Genomic DNA, 16,609 nt, shown 5'->3' with positions numbered 1-16,609 from the left:
GAAAGTGAATTTCCAAGTGGTAAGACCAGAGCAGTCCTGAAGACAAAATGGTTTTAAGTGATATTCTAAATAATTCAAATGTATTCTCATCACACTTGTACTTTGTTTGATCTTAGTTAATTTTTTTAATTGTGGTAAAATATGCATAACATAAAATCTACCTTATTAACCATTTTTAAGTGTACAGTTAAAGTAGAATTAAGTATATTCACATTGTTATACAGCCATCACCACCATCTATCTCCAAAACTTTTTACATCTTGCAGAACTGCAACTCTATACCCATTGACAAATAATACCCCATTCTGTCCTCTCCGCACCCACCCCCAAGCTCCTGGCAATTATCTTCCTACTTTCTCTCTCTCAATTTAACTACATTAGGTATCTCATAAAAGTGGACTCATACAGTATTTGTCCTTTTGTTACTGGCTTATTTCGCTTACCATAATGTTTTCAAGGTTCATCCATGTTGTAGCATGTGTCAGAATTGCCTTCCTTTTTAAAATTGAATGATATTCCATTGTATGTTTATCCATTCATCTGTTGAGAAACACTTGGGTTGCTTCTACCTTTTGACTATTGTGAATAATGTTAGTATGAACATGAGTGTACAAATGTCTGTTTGAGACTCTCAGTTCTTTTCCATATATACCCGGAAGTGGAATTGCTGAATTATATGGCAATTCTATTTTCAGTTTTTTGAAGAACCACTGTAGTTTCCATAGCAGCTACACCATATTACATTCCTACCAACAGTGGACAAGGGTTCCAGTTTCTCTACAACCTCACCAACTCTTATTGTTTTCCATTTTTTTGATAGTACTTATCCTATTGGGTATGAGATGGTATCTCATTGTGGTTCTGATGTGCATTTCTCTGATGATTAGTGATATTGAGCATTTTTTGATGTGCTTATTGGCCATTTGTGTCTTTTCAAGTCTTTTTCCTGTTTTTTAATCAGGTTGTTTGTTTTGTTGTTGAGTGGCAGGAATTCTTTATGTATTCTGGATATTAACTCATTATCAGATATACGATTTGCAGAAGTTTTCTCCCATTCCATAGGTTGCCTTTTCACTCTGTTGATTGTGTCCTTTGATCCACGGAAGTTTTTCATTTTAATATAGTCCAATTTATCTATTTGTTGTTGCTTGGGCTTTTGGTGTCAAATCCAAGATATCATTGCCAAATCCAATGTCATGAAGTTTGTCCCCTATGTTTTCTTTAACAGTTTTATAGTTTTAGCTCTTATGTTCAAGTCTTTGATCTATTTTGAGTTAATTTCTGTATATGGTATAGGGGAAGGATCCAACTTCATTCTTTTGCATGTGGATATCCAGGTTTCCCTGTACAATTTGTTGAAAAGATCATCCTTTCCCCCATTGAATGGTCTTGGCACCCTTGTTGAAATCATTTGACCCTACACTGAGGGTTTATTTCAGGGCTTTCTATTCTATTCCATTGGTCTATATGTCTGTTCTTAAGCTAATACAACATTGTTTTGATTGCTATAGCATTGTAGTACATTGCGAAATCAGGAAGGGTGAGACCTCCAACTTTGTTCTTCTTTTTCAAGATTGTTTTGGCTATTCCGTATAAATTTTAGGATGAAACACACTTTCACTTTTAAAAGAAGGAGAAATTCTGCTTGGAGATATCTCAGACCTTGATAAATGAAAAGTTATGGAATTCTACAAATACACACACACACACATACACACAACCCATTACATCAGATGTCTTTTTTTTTTCCTCATTCAGAAACTGTTGTCATGGGCTCAGTGTGCTTTCCTGAAGATAAGTATGTTCTCCTCATATCTCACTAATCTTTCTTTTAACCACAATTTGTAGCATTCTTTTAGAGTTTACATTAGAGAGAGAATCTCATATTTAATCCTAAGGAATTAGTCAATGATTATTGAATTGATGCTTTAAATAACATGTTATTGAAATCTCTTACTACAACTTAATTATGGTTACAACTTTGATGGGTAAGGAATAAACATAAAGGGTTTTATCAGCAAATCCCTATATGTGACATGTATGTGCTTCTAAGAATGCAGTGAAGTATTCTTAGAAGAATAGAAAGAAGTTGCTGAGAAAAGCCATGTTAGTAGTTTAGAAATTCAGAAGAGAGAGAGATTGCTGTTGTGACAGTGGTACAGCAAGAGCTAGTTAATGCTACCTGGGTAGATTTACATAGGAAAAAATTAAGTCTAAACTGCATGAACAAATTTAATTCAAGTATTTATTGAGTACCTACTGTATCTCAGATACTATATAAGACCACGGAGTTAAGTAAGAAGTTATTCAAGAACTTCCAATACATGCAGATAAATAACTATACGTCAGGCAAAACTAACACCAGTAGAGGGAACTCTATGATGTTGGGTTATTCAGAGTGCATTTGCAGGCTTGGTTACAGAGAGGGGATTTCACAGTTGAGACGGGAGTGATTTGGATTGACTGAGACACAGAGAAAGCTGTTGTCACAGTATAGACGATGTGAAAAGTGCATGAATTAGGATGGGGACATTGAACTAGAAGAAAAGAGAAAAAAGAATGAAATCTTTAGAATGAGACCTTTAGACTGAATGCTTTCTTTGGGTCTAAGAGTTGATGGGTGAATGAATCAAGAGTAACTGAGGACTTAGCACCTGAAAATGTAAGCATCTGAGACTAAACATCATAAAACATTAAATGTTAACTATTGTTCCTATGCTTTAGTGTTATGACATTTATGTTATCTCTCAATTCTGTTAGAAGATATTATCCTAATTTTATAGATTAAGAAGCAAGATTTTTTAAAAGTTGCATAGTATCTTGCTTACATCTTACTGGTAGAACTGCAGATGGAACTGTACATTTACCTAGGTCTGCTTAGGACTGGATTTCTTTCCAGAAGAGCACATAGATGTCTTACACATTATATAATCATGAATTCATTTTTAAACTGGGGTATGATTTACACTCAATGCAATAGATTTTAAGTGTTCAGTTTGTTGGGTTTTGATAATACAAAGCATACACCTGTGTAGCCATCACCCAAAACAAAAATGTAAGAAATGCATTCACCCGGAAAGCTTCCTGGTGCTCCTTTCCAGTCAGTCCCTCCCTGCAGAGCCAACACGTCTGATTTCTGTCACCACAGATTAGTTTTAACTATTCTTGAGCTTCGTGTAAATAGAATCAAGCAAGATCTATCATTCTGTGTCTGGTTTCTTTCATTTTACATAATTTTTTTGAGATTTATCCTTGTTGTCCTATATATCAATAGTTCCTTTAATTACTGAGGAATATTCCAATCTATGAAGATACCACAATTTTTTGATCCATTCTCCTGAAGGTGGGCATTTGGGTTGTTTCCAGTTTTTAGCTATTCTGATTAAGGTACAAGCATGACTTTTCGGAAAAAAATTATTATAGAATAAACTTGTTTAGAACATCTTTGAGTCAGGATAGACTCAATAATGCTTCAAACGTTAACTAACAGCCCAAATGTCAGTCGCTTAAAACGACACAGGGTTTCTTTCTTTCTCATTTTACAGGTCTACCGGGGCTCAGCAAGGGGGCCTCTCTGCTCCCTATGGTCAGTTAGGTACCCAGGCAACAGAGGTTCCATCTCAGCCTGTGTTTCCATGATCACCAAGGCAGAAAAGGAAACGTAGTTAATCGAGAACTGGCTCAACTTTAAAGGTGAAGAAAACTACCAGCCAGAGGATTTAGGAACAGCCCTACTCACTGTCAGAGAAGAGTACTGAGGGAATTACACCCCATCATACTATTCACCATCCTACCTGCACTATCAAGCACAATGAGTATTTTAAAGCATTTTACAGTCATTATATTTATTTGAGGGATGAGTAATGTAGCTGTGATACTCCGAACTTAATTATGAAAAGTTGATCGAGTCAGAGTGCGCAAACTTAGAACCCTGCATGCACCTTTACCCTGAGGAAAATTGTGAAATAGCTTTAAGAGTAAATTGTGACAGGGCTTCCCTGGTGGCGCAGTGGTTGAGAGTCCGCCTGCCGATGCAGGGGACGTGGGTTCGTGCCCCGGTCCGGGAAGATCCCATATGCCGCGGAGCAGCTGGGCCCGTGAGCCATGGCCGCTGAGCCTGCGCGTCCGGAGCCTGTGCTCCGCAACGGGAGAGGCCACAACAGTGAGAGGCCCGCGTACCGCAAGAAAAAAAAAAGAGTAAATTGTGACCTAGTAGAACTTTTCCCCAAGATGGATCTGGGGATATTAGCTTGCATATATGAGAGAAGATATCTGTGGCTTTGGGTCAGGCTATTGAAATGGAAAACACTGTAATATAATAGTTAAAAGAGTAGGTTTTGAAGCCAGATGGCTGGATTTTAATCTGAGCTTGCTATTTATTAGCTTTGTGCCTTTGGTCAGGTAGCTTAACCTCTGTGTAAAATGAAGAGAATAATTATAACTACTACGTAGAATTGTTATGAAGGTTAAATGAGTTAACACATAAAAAGCATCAAAACAGCAATACATGGTAAGAACTCAAAAGTTATGTTTCTGGTGATCGTGTTTTCCAAATCAAAAAGTTTTGTTAGGTATTACTTTTCTCTTGCTGTGTAACAAACTACCACAAACTTAATGGCTTAGAACAACACCCGTGTATCAGCTGACAGTTCTGTAGGTCAGAAGTCTGGCACAGAGGGGCTGGGCTCTCTGCTTAGGATATCATGAGGCAGAAATCAAGATGTTGGCCAGGCTGAGCGCTTTTCTGGAGCCTTGGGTAAAAATCTACTTCCAAGCTCATTCTTGTTAAAGTCTATTTCCTTGTTGGTTCTTAGATGGAGACTTTTCTTAGCTTTTAGAGGCCATTCACATCCTTTACCATGAGGCCCCTTTCATGCTCAAGCCAGAGATGGTACTTCTAATCTCTGACTTTCTATCTCTGACCTCCAGGCATTCCTTAAAATTCATGTAGGTCAACCTACTAATTTCAGAGATCAGGACGGTGAGGCTCTAAGAAGTGAAATCTCCAGATTTAAAGGGCCCATGTGATTAGATCTTGCCCAACCTGGTAATCTGCCTTTATCTTAAGGTCAACTATGCTGTATAATTTGACCTGATCATGGAAGGGAATTCATCCTACTCACAACCTGTAAACCAGGGAGCAGGAATCTTGGGAGCCTTCTTAGAATTCTGCCTAACACATGTTTTGCACGATTTTTACCAATATGAATATATTTTTATAACAAGATTGAATTGAAATGTGGATCCAGAATGTGTCTTTGTCATAAATATAAATATTCTACAAACAAAAAAACTGAATTGGGTGTCTTCTAGCATCCTTTTGGAGAAAAGCTAAATTGACAGTCCCTAGATAGAAATTCCACTATTGTAATTGTCTGTTTACCCTAGCTGTGTTCCTCACTAATTGCTAATATCATCAAAGGCAGGAATCATGTTTTATTCATTTTTGTATTCATAGTATAAATATTTGTTAAACAAATGAATATATTCAAAATGAAATCAGAGCTATATTATTGAGTTTCAACCAATTGAAGTAAACTCTAGCCAGCTTAAATTAAAAGGAGAATGTATTGTAAGAATACAGGGATATCTTGTGGACTCTTAAGAAGAAGCCATACAGCTAAGACTCTGAAGAGAAGGAAGTAGGGCGACTTCAGAGACGTCAGCAGAAGGGAGTTCTGAAGCCCCTGTTTAGCCTTGAGCATTTCCATTAGTATTGTCTAGATACCACACTCTTGATCTCTATGAGTCTGTTCTAGATTTTGAGTCCCTGGGAGAGAGAATTGATGGGCTCAAAATGTGGCTGGCATCTGACCCCTACATCCACTGAGGTTGAGGCCAGCTGTCGGTGTCACACAGTATAGTCCATCCGTGGAATCACTGTGAGCTGGGCAGACACTCCGAGAAATGTCCATTAATGTGGTAAATACCAATAGCTGGCTGACTGCAGGCAGCACATCTTCTCTAACTCGTGAAGTAGCTTGGAAAGCATAGAGCACACTCTTGATAGTTCTACTTCATATCTTTTTCCTGCTTTGTTAAGACCCCTTTCACTCAACAGACATTTATAGTACACCTACTCTCGCTGAGGTATCCTGCTACAAGCTGGGGATATAAAGAAATAAGATCCCATCTCTGTGTTTAGAGAGGGAGAAAGAGCAGCACAAATAATCTTTTTTTTTTTTTTGCGGTACGCGGGCCTCTCGCTGTCGTGGCCTCTCCCGTTGCGGAGCACAGGCTCCGGACGCGCAGGCTCAGCGGCCATGGCTCACGCGCCCAGCCGCTCCGCGGCATGTGGGATCTTCCCGGACCGGGGCACGAACCCGTGTCCCCTGCATCGGCAGGCGGACTCTCAACCACTGCGCCACCAGGGGAGCCCACAAATAATATTGATAGAGCACAGCAAGTCCAGTGATAAGGATATACCTATACAGTGTTCCAAGGTACCCTGGAAACCTCACATTTATCCGTAGTAGAATTCCACTCTCTCTCTCCCAACAGCTGTTAAAAAGAATTACAAAAACACCAACAAACAATTACAATTCCTGATTGTATACCGTGTGGGGCACCAGGACCTAAGAAACTTATGTTGATTATACGGGGAAGAAAAGGTTAATTATGAAGCAAACAGATTTCATTCCTTATGAGAATCATGGACTCTGAGGGGTCAGAGGGTCCCCAGAAGTCTTTCAGGTTAACTGTTTGTGTGAAGTGTAATTATCTTTTCTCCTTTGGTTTCCCTCTTCCCATTTCTTTCTCTTTAAAATTGCTGCCCTGTCAGGTCTCCACTTGCTTAATGCCGAGGTGTGTGAACACTCACTCACTAGTGGATTATAACGGATTATGAACTGTAAATTTTTATAGCAGCTTTCTTCACTCCACTGAGGTTTTCTGTACTGTTCTGTTTTTAAAAAATTAATATGGACTTTAAAGGCCAGTAAAGTCATACTAATTTGGGGAAAATTGTTAAATTATGAAGGGATAACTTGGTCCAGCTAATCATAATTTCTCAACAAGAATTTATGTGTAGCTATGTTTTTTAATGCCGGTAACCTTTGAAAGAGATATGAAAAGCCATCTGCTTAATTACTGCCAAATACGCTCTGCCCCACGGGCTCTGAATCTGGAGCAGATATGTCCTATTGGCTTTCAGCTCTAAGCTAGAGCTGAGCTCTATTGTGTTATTCCATGGGGGAGACTGAATGGGAAAGGGAATTACCACTGGGAAAATGCTGTTACTTACCCATGGGTAATTGATTACTTCTTCTGTGTATGAGCAAATTGCTGAGGAATGGATTGTACTCCCTGAAAAATTATAGCCATCTCTTAACATAATAGTGCATGCTCAGGGCATCTACAATAATGTCAGAAGAAACAGACATGTTCTTCATGCTCTGTGTCACTTTGTGATTTTAGTTTTTCTCCCTTTGCTTTGGTTTGGCTGGCGTGCTAGATAATCTAAGAATTTAAGAAGGTTAGAGCAAGAAATGGTACCTAGACTTCATCTCTTAATTTATACTCTGCCTTATTCCACAAGAATTTTTATCAACTTAGAATTCTTACAGTTCAACCTACTTATTACTTAAGAGATCAGGAGACGGATTCTCTTGGAAGTGATTTCCCCCAAATCCCACAGCTAGTTTAATGGTAGTTCTAGAACTGAAACTGCCTCTGTCTCTTTAATGAAGTGAGTGATCATTACATTTTTAAAAATAACTCTGTTAAGTACAGACTATTTTCCAGGCAATGTGTTTGCCCTAGATGATGTAATAGAGAGTAGGAAGGACATGAGTTCTGTCCTTGGAGTGCTTACATTTGAGGGGAAGACAGATTTGAAGCAGGTGTGCATACAAATCAGGTACATTTTGAAAGAAAACAGATTTATGATCATTGATAGGTGCTGTGAGCACATAGTAGAGGTCCTGGAAAGCTTGTTTCAGGAAATGACATTTATGGTGAGCTATGAAGGAGAAATAGGAAAAAATCAGACAAAAGATTTGAGCATGAAGCATGCAGAGCAGAAGAGAAGGCCATGAGGTGGATGGAGCTTGGCTCAGCTGAGAAACGGAGAGGAGGGCTGTGTAACTGGGTTGGATCAGAGTGAGGAAGAGAAGGGAGAACAAGAAAAGGCCAGAGGTGGGAGCTGGGGCCAGATTGCTCAAGGCCTTATAGCCTCCCTAACAATTTTGAACTTGATCCTAAGTGCAGTAAGGAGCCATAGGAGGATTTTAAGCAGGAGAAAGAAATATAATCAGATTTATGTTTTAGAACCATAATAACTGCTGGGTGAAGAATGGATTGAACAGAGGATGAAAAGTGTAAGTAGGGAGACCAAATAGGCTGTTCTTAAATATATTAATTCAGGTGAGAAATGATCACTTGTACTAGGATAGGATGGAAAGAAGTGCAAAGATTCAAGATACGTTTTGAAGATAGGATCAATAAGACTTCTTGATGGATTAGGTATACAATTGAGCAGTGAGAGGTTTCAAGAATGACTTTTAGGTTCCTGGTTAAACAACTGGGTGAATACTGTTGATATTTACTAAGGTGGAGAGGAAGTTGACTGTGGAACCCTCTGGGAACTGAGCGGGATAAAGAGCTTTATTTTATTTGAGATGCATCTAAGACATCTAGTGGAGATGTAAAGTGGGAGTTGGATATGCAGATCCTAGGCTCAGAAAAAGATCCAGGCTAACTGTGAATTTGGAAGACATCAATATATAGTCTTTGAACTCAAGGGAATAATTCATGTAGTTGAGGTTATTGAACTCACACTGGAGGAGAAGGATGGGTGGGGTATAAATTTTAAAAAGAAAGGCATTTCAGGTAAAGGCAGTGATATGATTAAAGCCTCAAAGTAGGAAAGACATCGACTGATGGATCTTTTTCCAATTGGTGAGACATAAAAAATAAAATGGGTTAAAATGGATTTGAGTGCCCTCCTAAGTCAGATAGTGGCTATCCTATGTACCCCGGACAAGAGATCTGTGAACAGTCTTAAATCTTTGCACACCAGTAAGAAGCTTCTTTGGTTTATATTGTGAAACCTAAAGTCAAACTTCACATAAATCTTGAGATAACTATTTTGGTTGTGTGTCACGAATGAACAGTAAAGGATAGATTTCCCACAGAACCACTGCTTACCTACCATTTGCTAGTAACATAGTGGAAATAGCCCAAATCACCAGAACTGGTATTCTAGGAGCTGTTCTGTGCCTGTCTTCCTGGTAATGAAGTTTTAGCTCCCACCTCTTCTGCTCCAATTAGACTCCTTCTCACACAGTCCGCCCATGCGGGGACTGTCATATACATCCCATCATCCTTCATCTGGCAGAACAAATTTAGAAGGCAAATGAGGAGGCTGGGAACCTTTCCAGTTCAAAGAACAAAATGCTCCAGACATTAATGGGGCCTAGAGGTTGCACACCCCATATGAAAAATTTATACTCCTCGGTGTTGAAAGAGTTGATGCCTTTCCAAAAGTATCCTCTGCAGCACCTGACTTACTAAGCAGAAGTTGGCCAACTTCTAGCATCATCACTCTTTGTCACTAATAATTGTATCTTGGTATCCCTTGAGTAATACATCTGTTTTTGTACCTAATGGCTTTGCATGCTCAAAACCAGTGTATATTTACATTTTTTTTTAATTCTGTGGTGCTGTGAGTGCATTTTCAACTGAGAACTGAGGAAGTGATTCTAATTTGAGCCAAGAACTTAGCGTTTACCGTGTACTGATACTGCCTTTTACTGTGTACTGATTCTGCCTATTTTAACATCCACAGAAATGAAGATGCGGTCAATCAGATGGCCGTTACTCCCTTTCCATTACCATCAAGTTCCCCATCTTCTACTGAGGTAAGATGACTGCTAATTAGCTTAGTGAATGAATTACATGGATTTTCAGTATCTGGTATTCCAAACTCAGAATTTATTAGCTAGGGTATTTCCCTAATTAAAATAGGAAGTATTTGAGGCACTGATTATAAAGTAATATAACAATGTTAAACAAACACATTAGAACTTAACCATATGAGTACTGCCTTTTTCAAAGTTCCTTAAGGTTCATTCTAGATATGCAATTTGTCCTAACTAGGCATTTCAGAATTTATTAGAAAATTATCTTTTTTAGTGACTGAATCATACCTTTCTTTATGGTTTAAAAACACTTTAATACTATGATTGCTTGTGTCTTTAAATATTTTCATCTATTGATGAAGAAATTACTAGTACAACAAGATTGCTAACATAGTAATATGCTTCTAGAGATGGATGGATAGATGGATAGGTAGCTGGCTATATAAATAATCAGCTGAGGGATTCCCAGCTGAGGAACGTTACATTCTCTTCTCATTTTTTACTTATTAAATTATTTTTAATTCCCTAAAATACGCATTTATTATAACTAATCAAACAGTGCAGTTATTAGAAAATTTTATTTTCCTTTCCGTACCTCCTCAAGGAAGTTAAGTTTTATTGTTTAGTATCTTTCTATACTTTTTCCTTTGCTTCTATAACAAAAATAAACTATTTGAATAACGTCTCTTTTAGTAAATATTTGATCATATGATACGTATTCTTTCCATTCAACAAGTATTCGATGAATGCATATTACGCGCCAGGTACTATTTTGGGTATTTAAAGAAATAGGCATGAATAAAACAGATAAGTCTCCCTGACATGGTTCAGCTTACCTTCTAATGAGGAAATTAACTAGCAAATGCATAAATAAACTAAGAGAATTATCAATAGTGTTCAGTGTCTTACAGATAATTAAAATAGGGAATGTGGCTTGGGACTACTTTGATTGGTTACAGGGAAAGCCTCTTGGACAAGGTGAAATTTAAACAAGATCAAAATGATAAGAAGGAGCCAGACATGCAAAAATAAGAGGGAAGAGCTTTCTCTGCAGAGAGGACAAAAATAGCTCTCAAGCAAGAATAAGCTGGGGGCGCATATTGGGAGCCCTGGAGAGCAGTGGGATAAAATGCAAGAGAGAGGGAGGGAATGTGACATGGGAGGGAGAGAGGAGCTTTGTGAGTCAGAGCGAGAAGTTCAGGTTTTAGTCTGTGTGCAGTAGAAGCCACTGGAAGGTTTTTAACAGGGGAGTGAGGTGACCTGATAATATAGTCTACCAGGTGGAGAATGGACTAAAGGAAGGTAAAAGTAATACACTAGACGGCAGAAGCCCAGGCAAGACCTGATTGTGGTTAGATGAGGTTTTGGGGTTGGAAGCAAAGAAAAGTGAGCTGATGATTCTTGATGTTTTGGATGTTGAATCAGACTTGATTAAATGTGGGAGCCGAAGGGAACTAGAGAATCGTGGATAGACCTAGATTTTTGGCTTGAGCAACTAGGTAGATGGTGGTACCATTTACATTTAGGCAGAAATTAAGAGGTCATTGTAGACTGGTTAAGTTTGAGGTGCATATTCTGCATTCTTCTGGAATAGATTCTATACATTAAAAAGAGAAAAGGTGCTTTATTTTGCTTAATCTAATAGTCATATTTAATATGCTGTATTATATATTTTTTCCAATTGACAGACATTCAGATTACTTTCCAATTTTTTGCCAGTAAAAGGATACCAAAATAAACATACATGTGTGATGTGCACACCTGCATACATGTATATGTCAATCATTTGGTACTGGTGCTTTTATTTCTATAGCGTAGATTTCCCCAATGTACAATTGCTGAGGCAAAAAGTACACAAGTTCAAAATTTTAATCTGTATTTACTAGTTACTATCAGAAAAGATTGTAGTGATGTTGACTCCCCACTGATAGCCATTTAGCCACAGCTTTGCTGGCACTGGGTATTTTCATTCTAACTGAGACCAGAGTAGGCAGTTAGCAGTGGTGGAAATGAGGGGCCCCAGAGGGGTGCTACTTCAGTTCAGATCCTAGCACAGCCATACACCAGACATGTGAACTTGGATAGTTACAGTAACTTCTGTCCCCACTTATCTGTAGGGAGATAACAATAATTCCTACTGTAGGGAGATAACAATAGTTCCTACTTCGTAAGGTTGTTAAGATTAAATGAGAGAGGGAGAGGAGAAGATACCTATATCTATCTATCTAGATCTAGCTATCTTGTGCCAGGCACAGGGTAGCTACCCAATAAGTGTTAGTACTTAATTCCTAATTCTTTTGCATTTATAGAATGTCATATAAATCCTTTTTGTTTTGGATGGGTGGGGGTCAGTATTTTAGAATAATTTTTTCTATAGTACTGCTAGTTATGAATGTTCCCATCAAAATAGCATCCACTTGGAACTGAATTTTTCTTTCATTGCTCATATTTTTTCTCAGTGCAGTGAGCAGCAAAACTAGCCTGGCATCGAATTGTAAATCTGCTATGAGATCCCGCTTTTGTGTTTTAGAGTGAGTAAAGGTGTAGTGTTGGTGTCAACATTTAGTTTGAGAAGACCATTTCTGGGGTCCTGTTTGGTTTCTTTTGTTTACTTTCTGTCAGGAGTGACTTCTAGTATTAACTGTGTATTTTCTCTAGTTTATACCCAGCCAGCTGGTTTTCTGCTGCCTTCCTGCTGACAGGACAGCAACTTAGAAAAGGATGATTGAATATAGTATCTACCGTGTCCACTATCTTGGATGCATTGTCCCAAGTCCTATTTACATCCATACCTCTGAGAGACAGTATTTTTATTTACACTTTACAGAAGAGACCGGGGTCTAGAGCAGCTATGTAGCATATGCATATGCCCAGAGGCAGCTGTGTTATTCAGCATTACAGTGTATTAACGTGCTGTGCGCTCCACATACATCTGTTGATTTTCCCCCTTATGCCTTTGTTCCTATTGTTTCTTCCACTTGGGTTGCCTCCCCACTTCCTCTTTGTTAATTCATAACCACTAAGTCCATGGAGAATTGCTTTTTGGAAGCCTCCTCCAAGTTTTCTATGACTCAAAATGAATAAAATAATGTATACAGATTAATAAGCATAGCGCCTGAAATATAAGTGCTCAAAAATGTGAGATACTATTCTTATGACCAACTTCATCCTACACTGTTCCCTTTAATAATCTTTACTCTCTTCATAGTTAAATAATACTCATGATTCATTTAAAAAGTGAAAATTGCCCTTTGTCCTTTATGTGATATCACTTGGGCCTTATAGAAAAAGAGGGACCCATTTCTAAATGGGGTTATCAACTAGGATTCTGTCACTTTTCCTTCCCTCGTTATCTCCATGTTTTAATAATGTAGGACTGTAAACACCACACTAAATTGTATGCTTTTATAGGGCCAGACTTACTGTCCTCCTGACCACTGAGTCCTCAGTGCTTAGCATATAGTACTTGCTTAATAAATACTTGTGGAATAAGTGAATGGCTTTCCTGCTGTATCCTTGATGCTTCATTTTACGGTTGCATACTTACTTCTTATTGATTCAGTTCATTCTGCCATTATTTACCAAATACCTGCTTTGCAAAACGTAAAAAGATTAATTGCACATAGTCTTTACCCTCAAGAGCTTGTAGTCTTATAGGGGAAATAAGACATGTATGTTACTGAAACAAGGTGTCCTAAGAGATAAAGCTTTAGGAGGAGTTCACAGAAGGTGAATAGTATTTCCTAGTAGGAGAACAGCTATTTCTGATGGATATATTGTATTTTAAAATATGAATACGGTTAGATAAGAATGTAGGAATAGCACAAACAAAAGCACAGAAGTAAGAAAAATCTGGGTGTGGGATGGGGAGAAGAATATAATGGGTATGTGAAAGAGAGTAATAGAAGATGGCGTTGGAAAAATAAATTGAGGTCAAATGAGAGAGTCTTGAATTTAAATCTCGGAAGGTTTGGATGTCACGCATTAGGCACTTGGAGCTGTTGAAGACATTTTGAATAATGAAATTGTGTGAGCAGGGCTCTACTTCACGTAGATTAGTGTAATAGCAAAGTCAAAAATGTCTTGAAGTTGGAAACCCAATTAGGAAGTTACTGCTATGGTATCTCCTGAGAGGTATGAGGGCTCAAGTATACTTGGGAGGCAAGATATTTATTCCATTACTCGAGAAGGCAGGCTGAATCTTTTAGAATATCTTTATAAAAGTAAGAACGTTCATTTTTTTCTTTTTTCAGAAGTTGTGCTTTTTTGAATACTAAGTGAAATGGAGCAGGCCTCATACAGAATGGAGAGGTTGATTACCCAAGGATTCCTATTAGCATAATTTCCATTTTATCTTTAATTGTGCATTGCCTTTCTGGAATTCTGAATAGCCTTGAAGATATGCTGATAATTGGGAGTAGGAGAAAGAAATTTAATCTGTCACATCAAGTAAACATGACTTTGCAGAAAGAAATATTTGTGAACTTAGGCTGGCAATGAAACTAATAAATCATTTTGTGATTTTTTTTTTTCTTTTGCGGGGGGGTGGTTACGCCGGCCTCTCACTGTTGTGGCCTCTCCCGTTGCGGAGCACAGGCTCCGGACGCGCAGGCTCAGTGGCCATGGCTCACGGGCCCAGCTGCTCCGTGGCATGTGGGATCTTCCTGTACCGGGGCACGAACCCGTGTCCCCTGCATTGGCAGGCGGACTCTCAACCACTGCGCCACCAGGGAAGCCCCATTTTGTGGTTTTTTTGAAGAGAGTGTTGGTTTTACGACATATGGGGATGACAAAATTTAAACCAACATAAGTTTTATTTTGAAAAAGAATTTTCAATTATGTCAGAGAGGTATAGTTGCTGGGGTTTTTTTGTTATTAATTTTGCTTAGTAAAATCTTAAAAGGAAAACAGTTGTATTTACTCTTTTGTCATGTTAAATGAGGAGAGAGGGTAGGGAACAACACTATGGAATGTTTTTCTGATCAGAAGTGTTTTTCCAAACCACAATAACATCCTTAACTAATTTAACTTTTATTGATAGCCTACTCTCGAGTAAAACATAAATTCCTACTGTCAACGTTCTCACTGTCTAGTTGGAGAAAACTGTAGACAAATACTGGGTATGAAAAAAATAAAGTAGTACAAAAATAAAATAAAATTTATTACCACCTTATGTTGAAGATGTTAGAGAAACCCAGCAGAGGAAGTTTAAAACTTTCAGAGGGTTTGGAAGAGACTTCTCAGTAGGGATTGAGTAGCATTTCTTATCAGTCCTTTTGTGGGGGAGAAGGCAGTAAAGTCTGTGTTCAATGTACAATCATGAGCCATGCCTTTTCCTTTCATTCATCTGTAAAGCGTAATTCACTGTGGAATGTACTGACCACAGTCTTCATGAGGAAAGGTCATTCTCTTTGAGCAGCCTTGGCTGAGCTGGCAGCTTTGGACAGGTGGTTTGAAGATCAGCAACAGAGGAAGGGAACCCAGCCATCCAGATTAGCTGAATCATCTTGGGTGTCAGTGGGCCACCGTCCATCAGCCAGATGGTCTTCAAACCACCATGATGCAATTGTGCTTTGGAAATCATGCCTGCTGACCTGTTTTTCCCTTTCCATCTGACTGATTCCTGTTTTTTAAGCTTCTAGTCAGCAGGGTATTTTATATATATGAGCCATTCTGTTCTCAGAACAGAACCCACATTGTTTTTGTTCAGTGCTTCATTTAAGCATGAAAACTCTTTTATAAACGTTGGCTCTCCTAGGAAAGTAAATACTTTATCGCTAACCTCTTTCAAGTCCAGCTTCCTTTTTACCTGACTCTTCTCTCCATCTAGATTTTGACTTTAAACCCTCCTTATGGAGCTATCTCAGACTAAACAAGTAACTAAAAACAGAAGAAATGCTTTAGAAGGGTCTCAAGGTACAGTTAAAAAGAGCATCAACTTTGAAATGAGACAGACCTAGGATGAATATAAAAATGAATCAGAACAAGGAGATGAATGAGGCTCAGATGGCAGTGTCAGGCATCTTTCCATCTCATCAGGGAGATCAATTCTGTACATACATAATTAGGATACAAATGAGATGATGTATGTGACATAAGGAATTCAGGTAAACTGTTAGGTAAGCTTAGAGGAAGAAGAGACATCTTCCAGCTAAGAAGAAGGAAAGGATTTATGGAGTAAGGGGCATTTGAGACACAGCTTTGTATGATAAATTCTGTGGATGTAGATGTAAAGGGTATTCTTTTTTTTTGTTTTTATTCAGATCTTAAAGGATCTGTAGATCATGTGCAACCTAGACTGCCTTCCCCATGTTTTCTTAAATTTTCTAAGTTAAAGCATCAAACAGCTCTTTTCTTTCCCTCTTTTGTATTCATTTTATAAAGACCAAGAAGATCTCATCTCTTTTACTCACTTTGCTGAGAACTGTAAAGACTTCTCTGATTTTTTAAACATCACTTTCCTTTCCCCAAGGAGACATATATTTAATTAGATGAATGGCATCAGCTAACCACCATCCTGGTGAAAACTCTCCTCTCATCTGGGACAAAGGAGTTGGCCATTTGCAGTGTTACTAGAGAAGCCACCTGTGGATTTGTTTTACAATCCAGTGCTACAGTTACAAGCATTGTTTCCATGATATCCTCCAGTTAGATAGCATAGCCTCCCCAGGGCCTCTTCAGGGCTTCCCACAGCTTACAGAACTAGGCACACTAAGTAATCAAGGCATTAAAGGTTTTTCATCTATTAT

General features: G+C 38.4%; 1 protein-coding gene across 11 annotated transcripts in view; it reads left to right on the top strand.

The window, feature by feature from the left end:
- PATJ (PATJ crumbs cell polarity complex component) overlaps positions 1-16,609 on the top strand; it is a 365,234-nt gene that overhangs the window by 251,980 nt on the left and 96,645 nt on the right. For all 11 annotated transcript variants that reach the window (XM_060139890.1, XM_060139887.1, XM_060139888.1 and 8 more), the window contains one exon: positions 9,788-9,860. In XM_060139890.1, the coding sequence (XP_059995873.1) occupies positions 9,788-9,860 (73 nt within the window). The remainder of the gene's footprint in view (positions 1-9,787; positions 9,861-16,609) is intronic.

Source organism: Lagenorhynchus albirostris, chromosome 2 (genome assembly GCF_949774975.1).
Source record: "Lagenorhynchus albirostris chromosome 2, mLagAlb1.1, whole genome shotgun sequence".
Taxonomy (NCBI): domain Eukaryota; kingdom Metazoa; phylum Chordata; class Mammalia; order Artiodactyla; family Delphinidae; genus Lagenorhynchus; species Lagenorhynchus albirostris.
The sequence above is the reverse complement of the archived record's forward strand: the minus strand, read 5'-3'. Positions and strand labels throughout refer to the sequence as shown.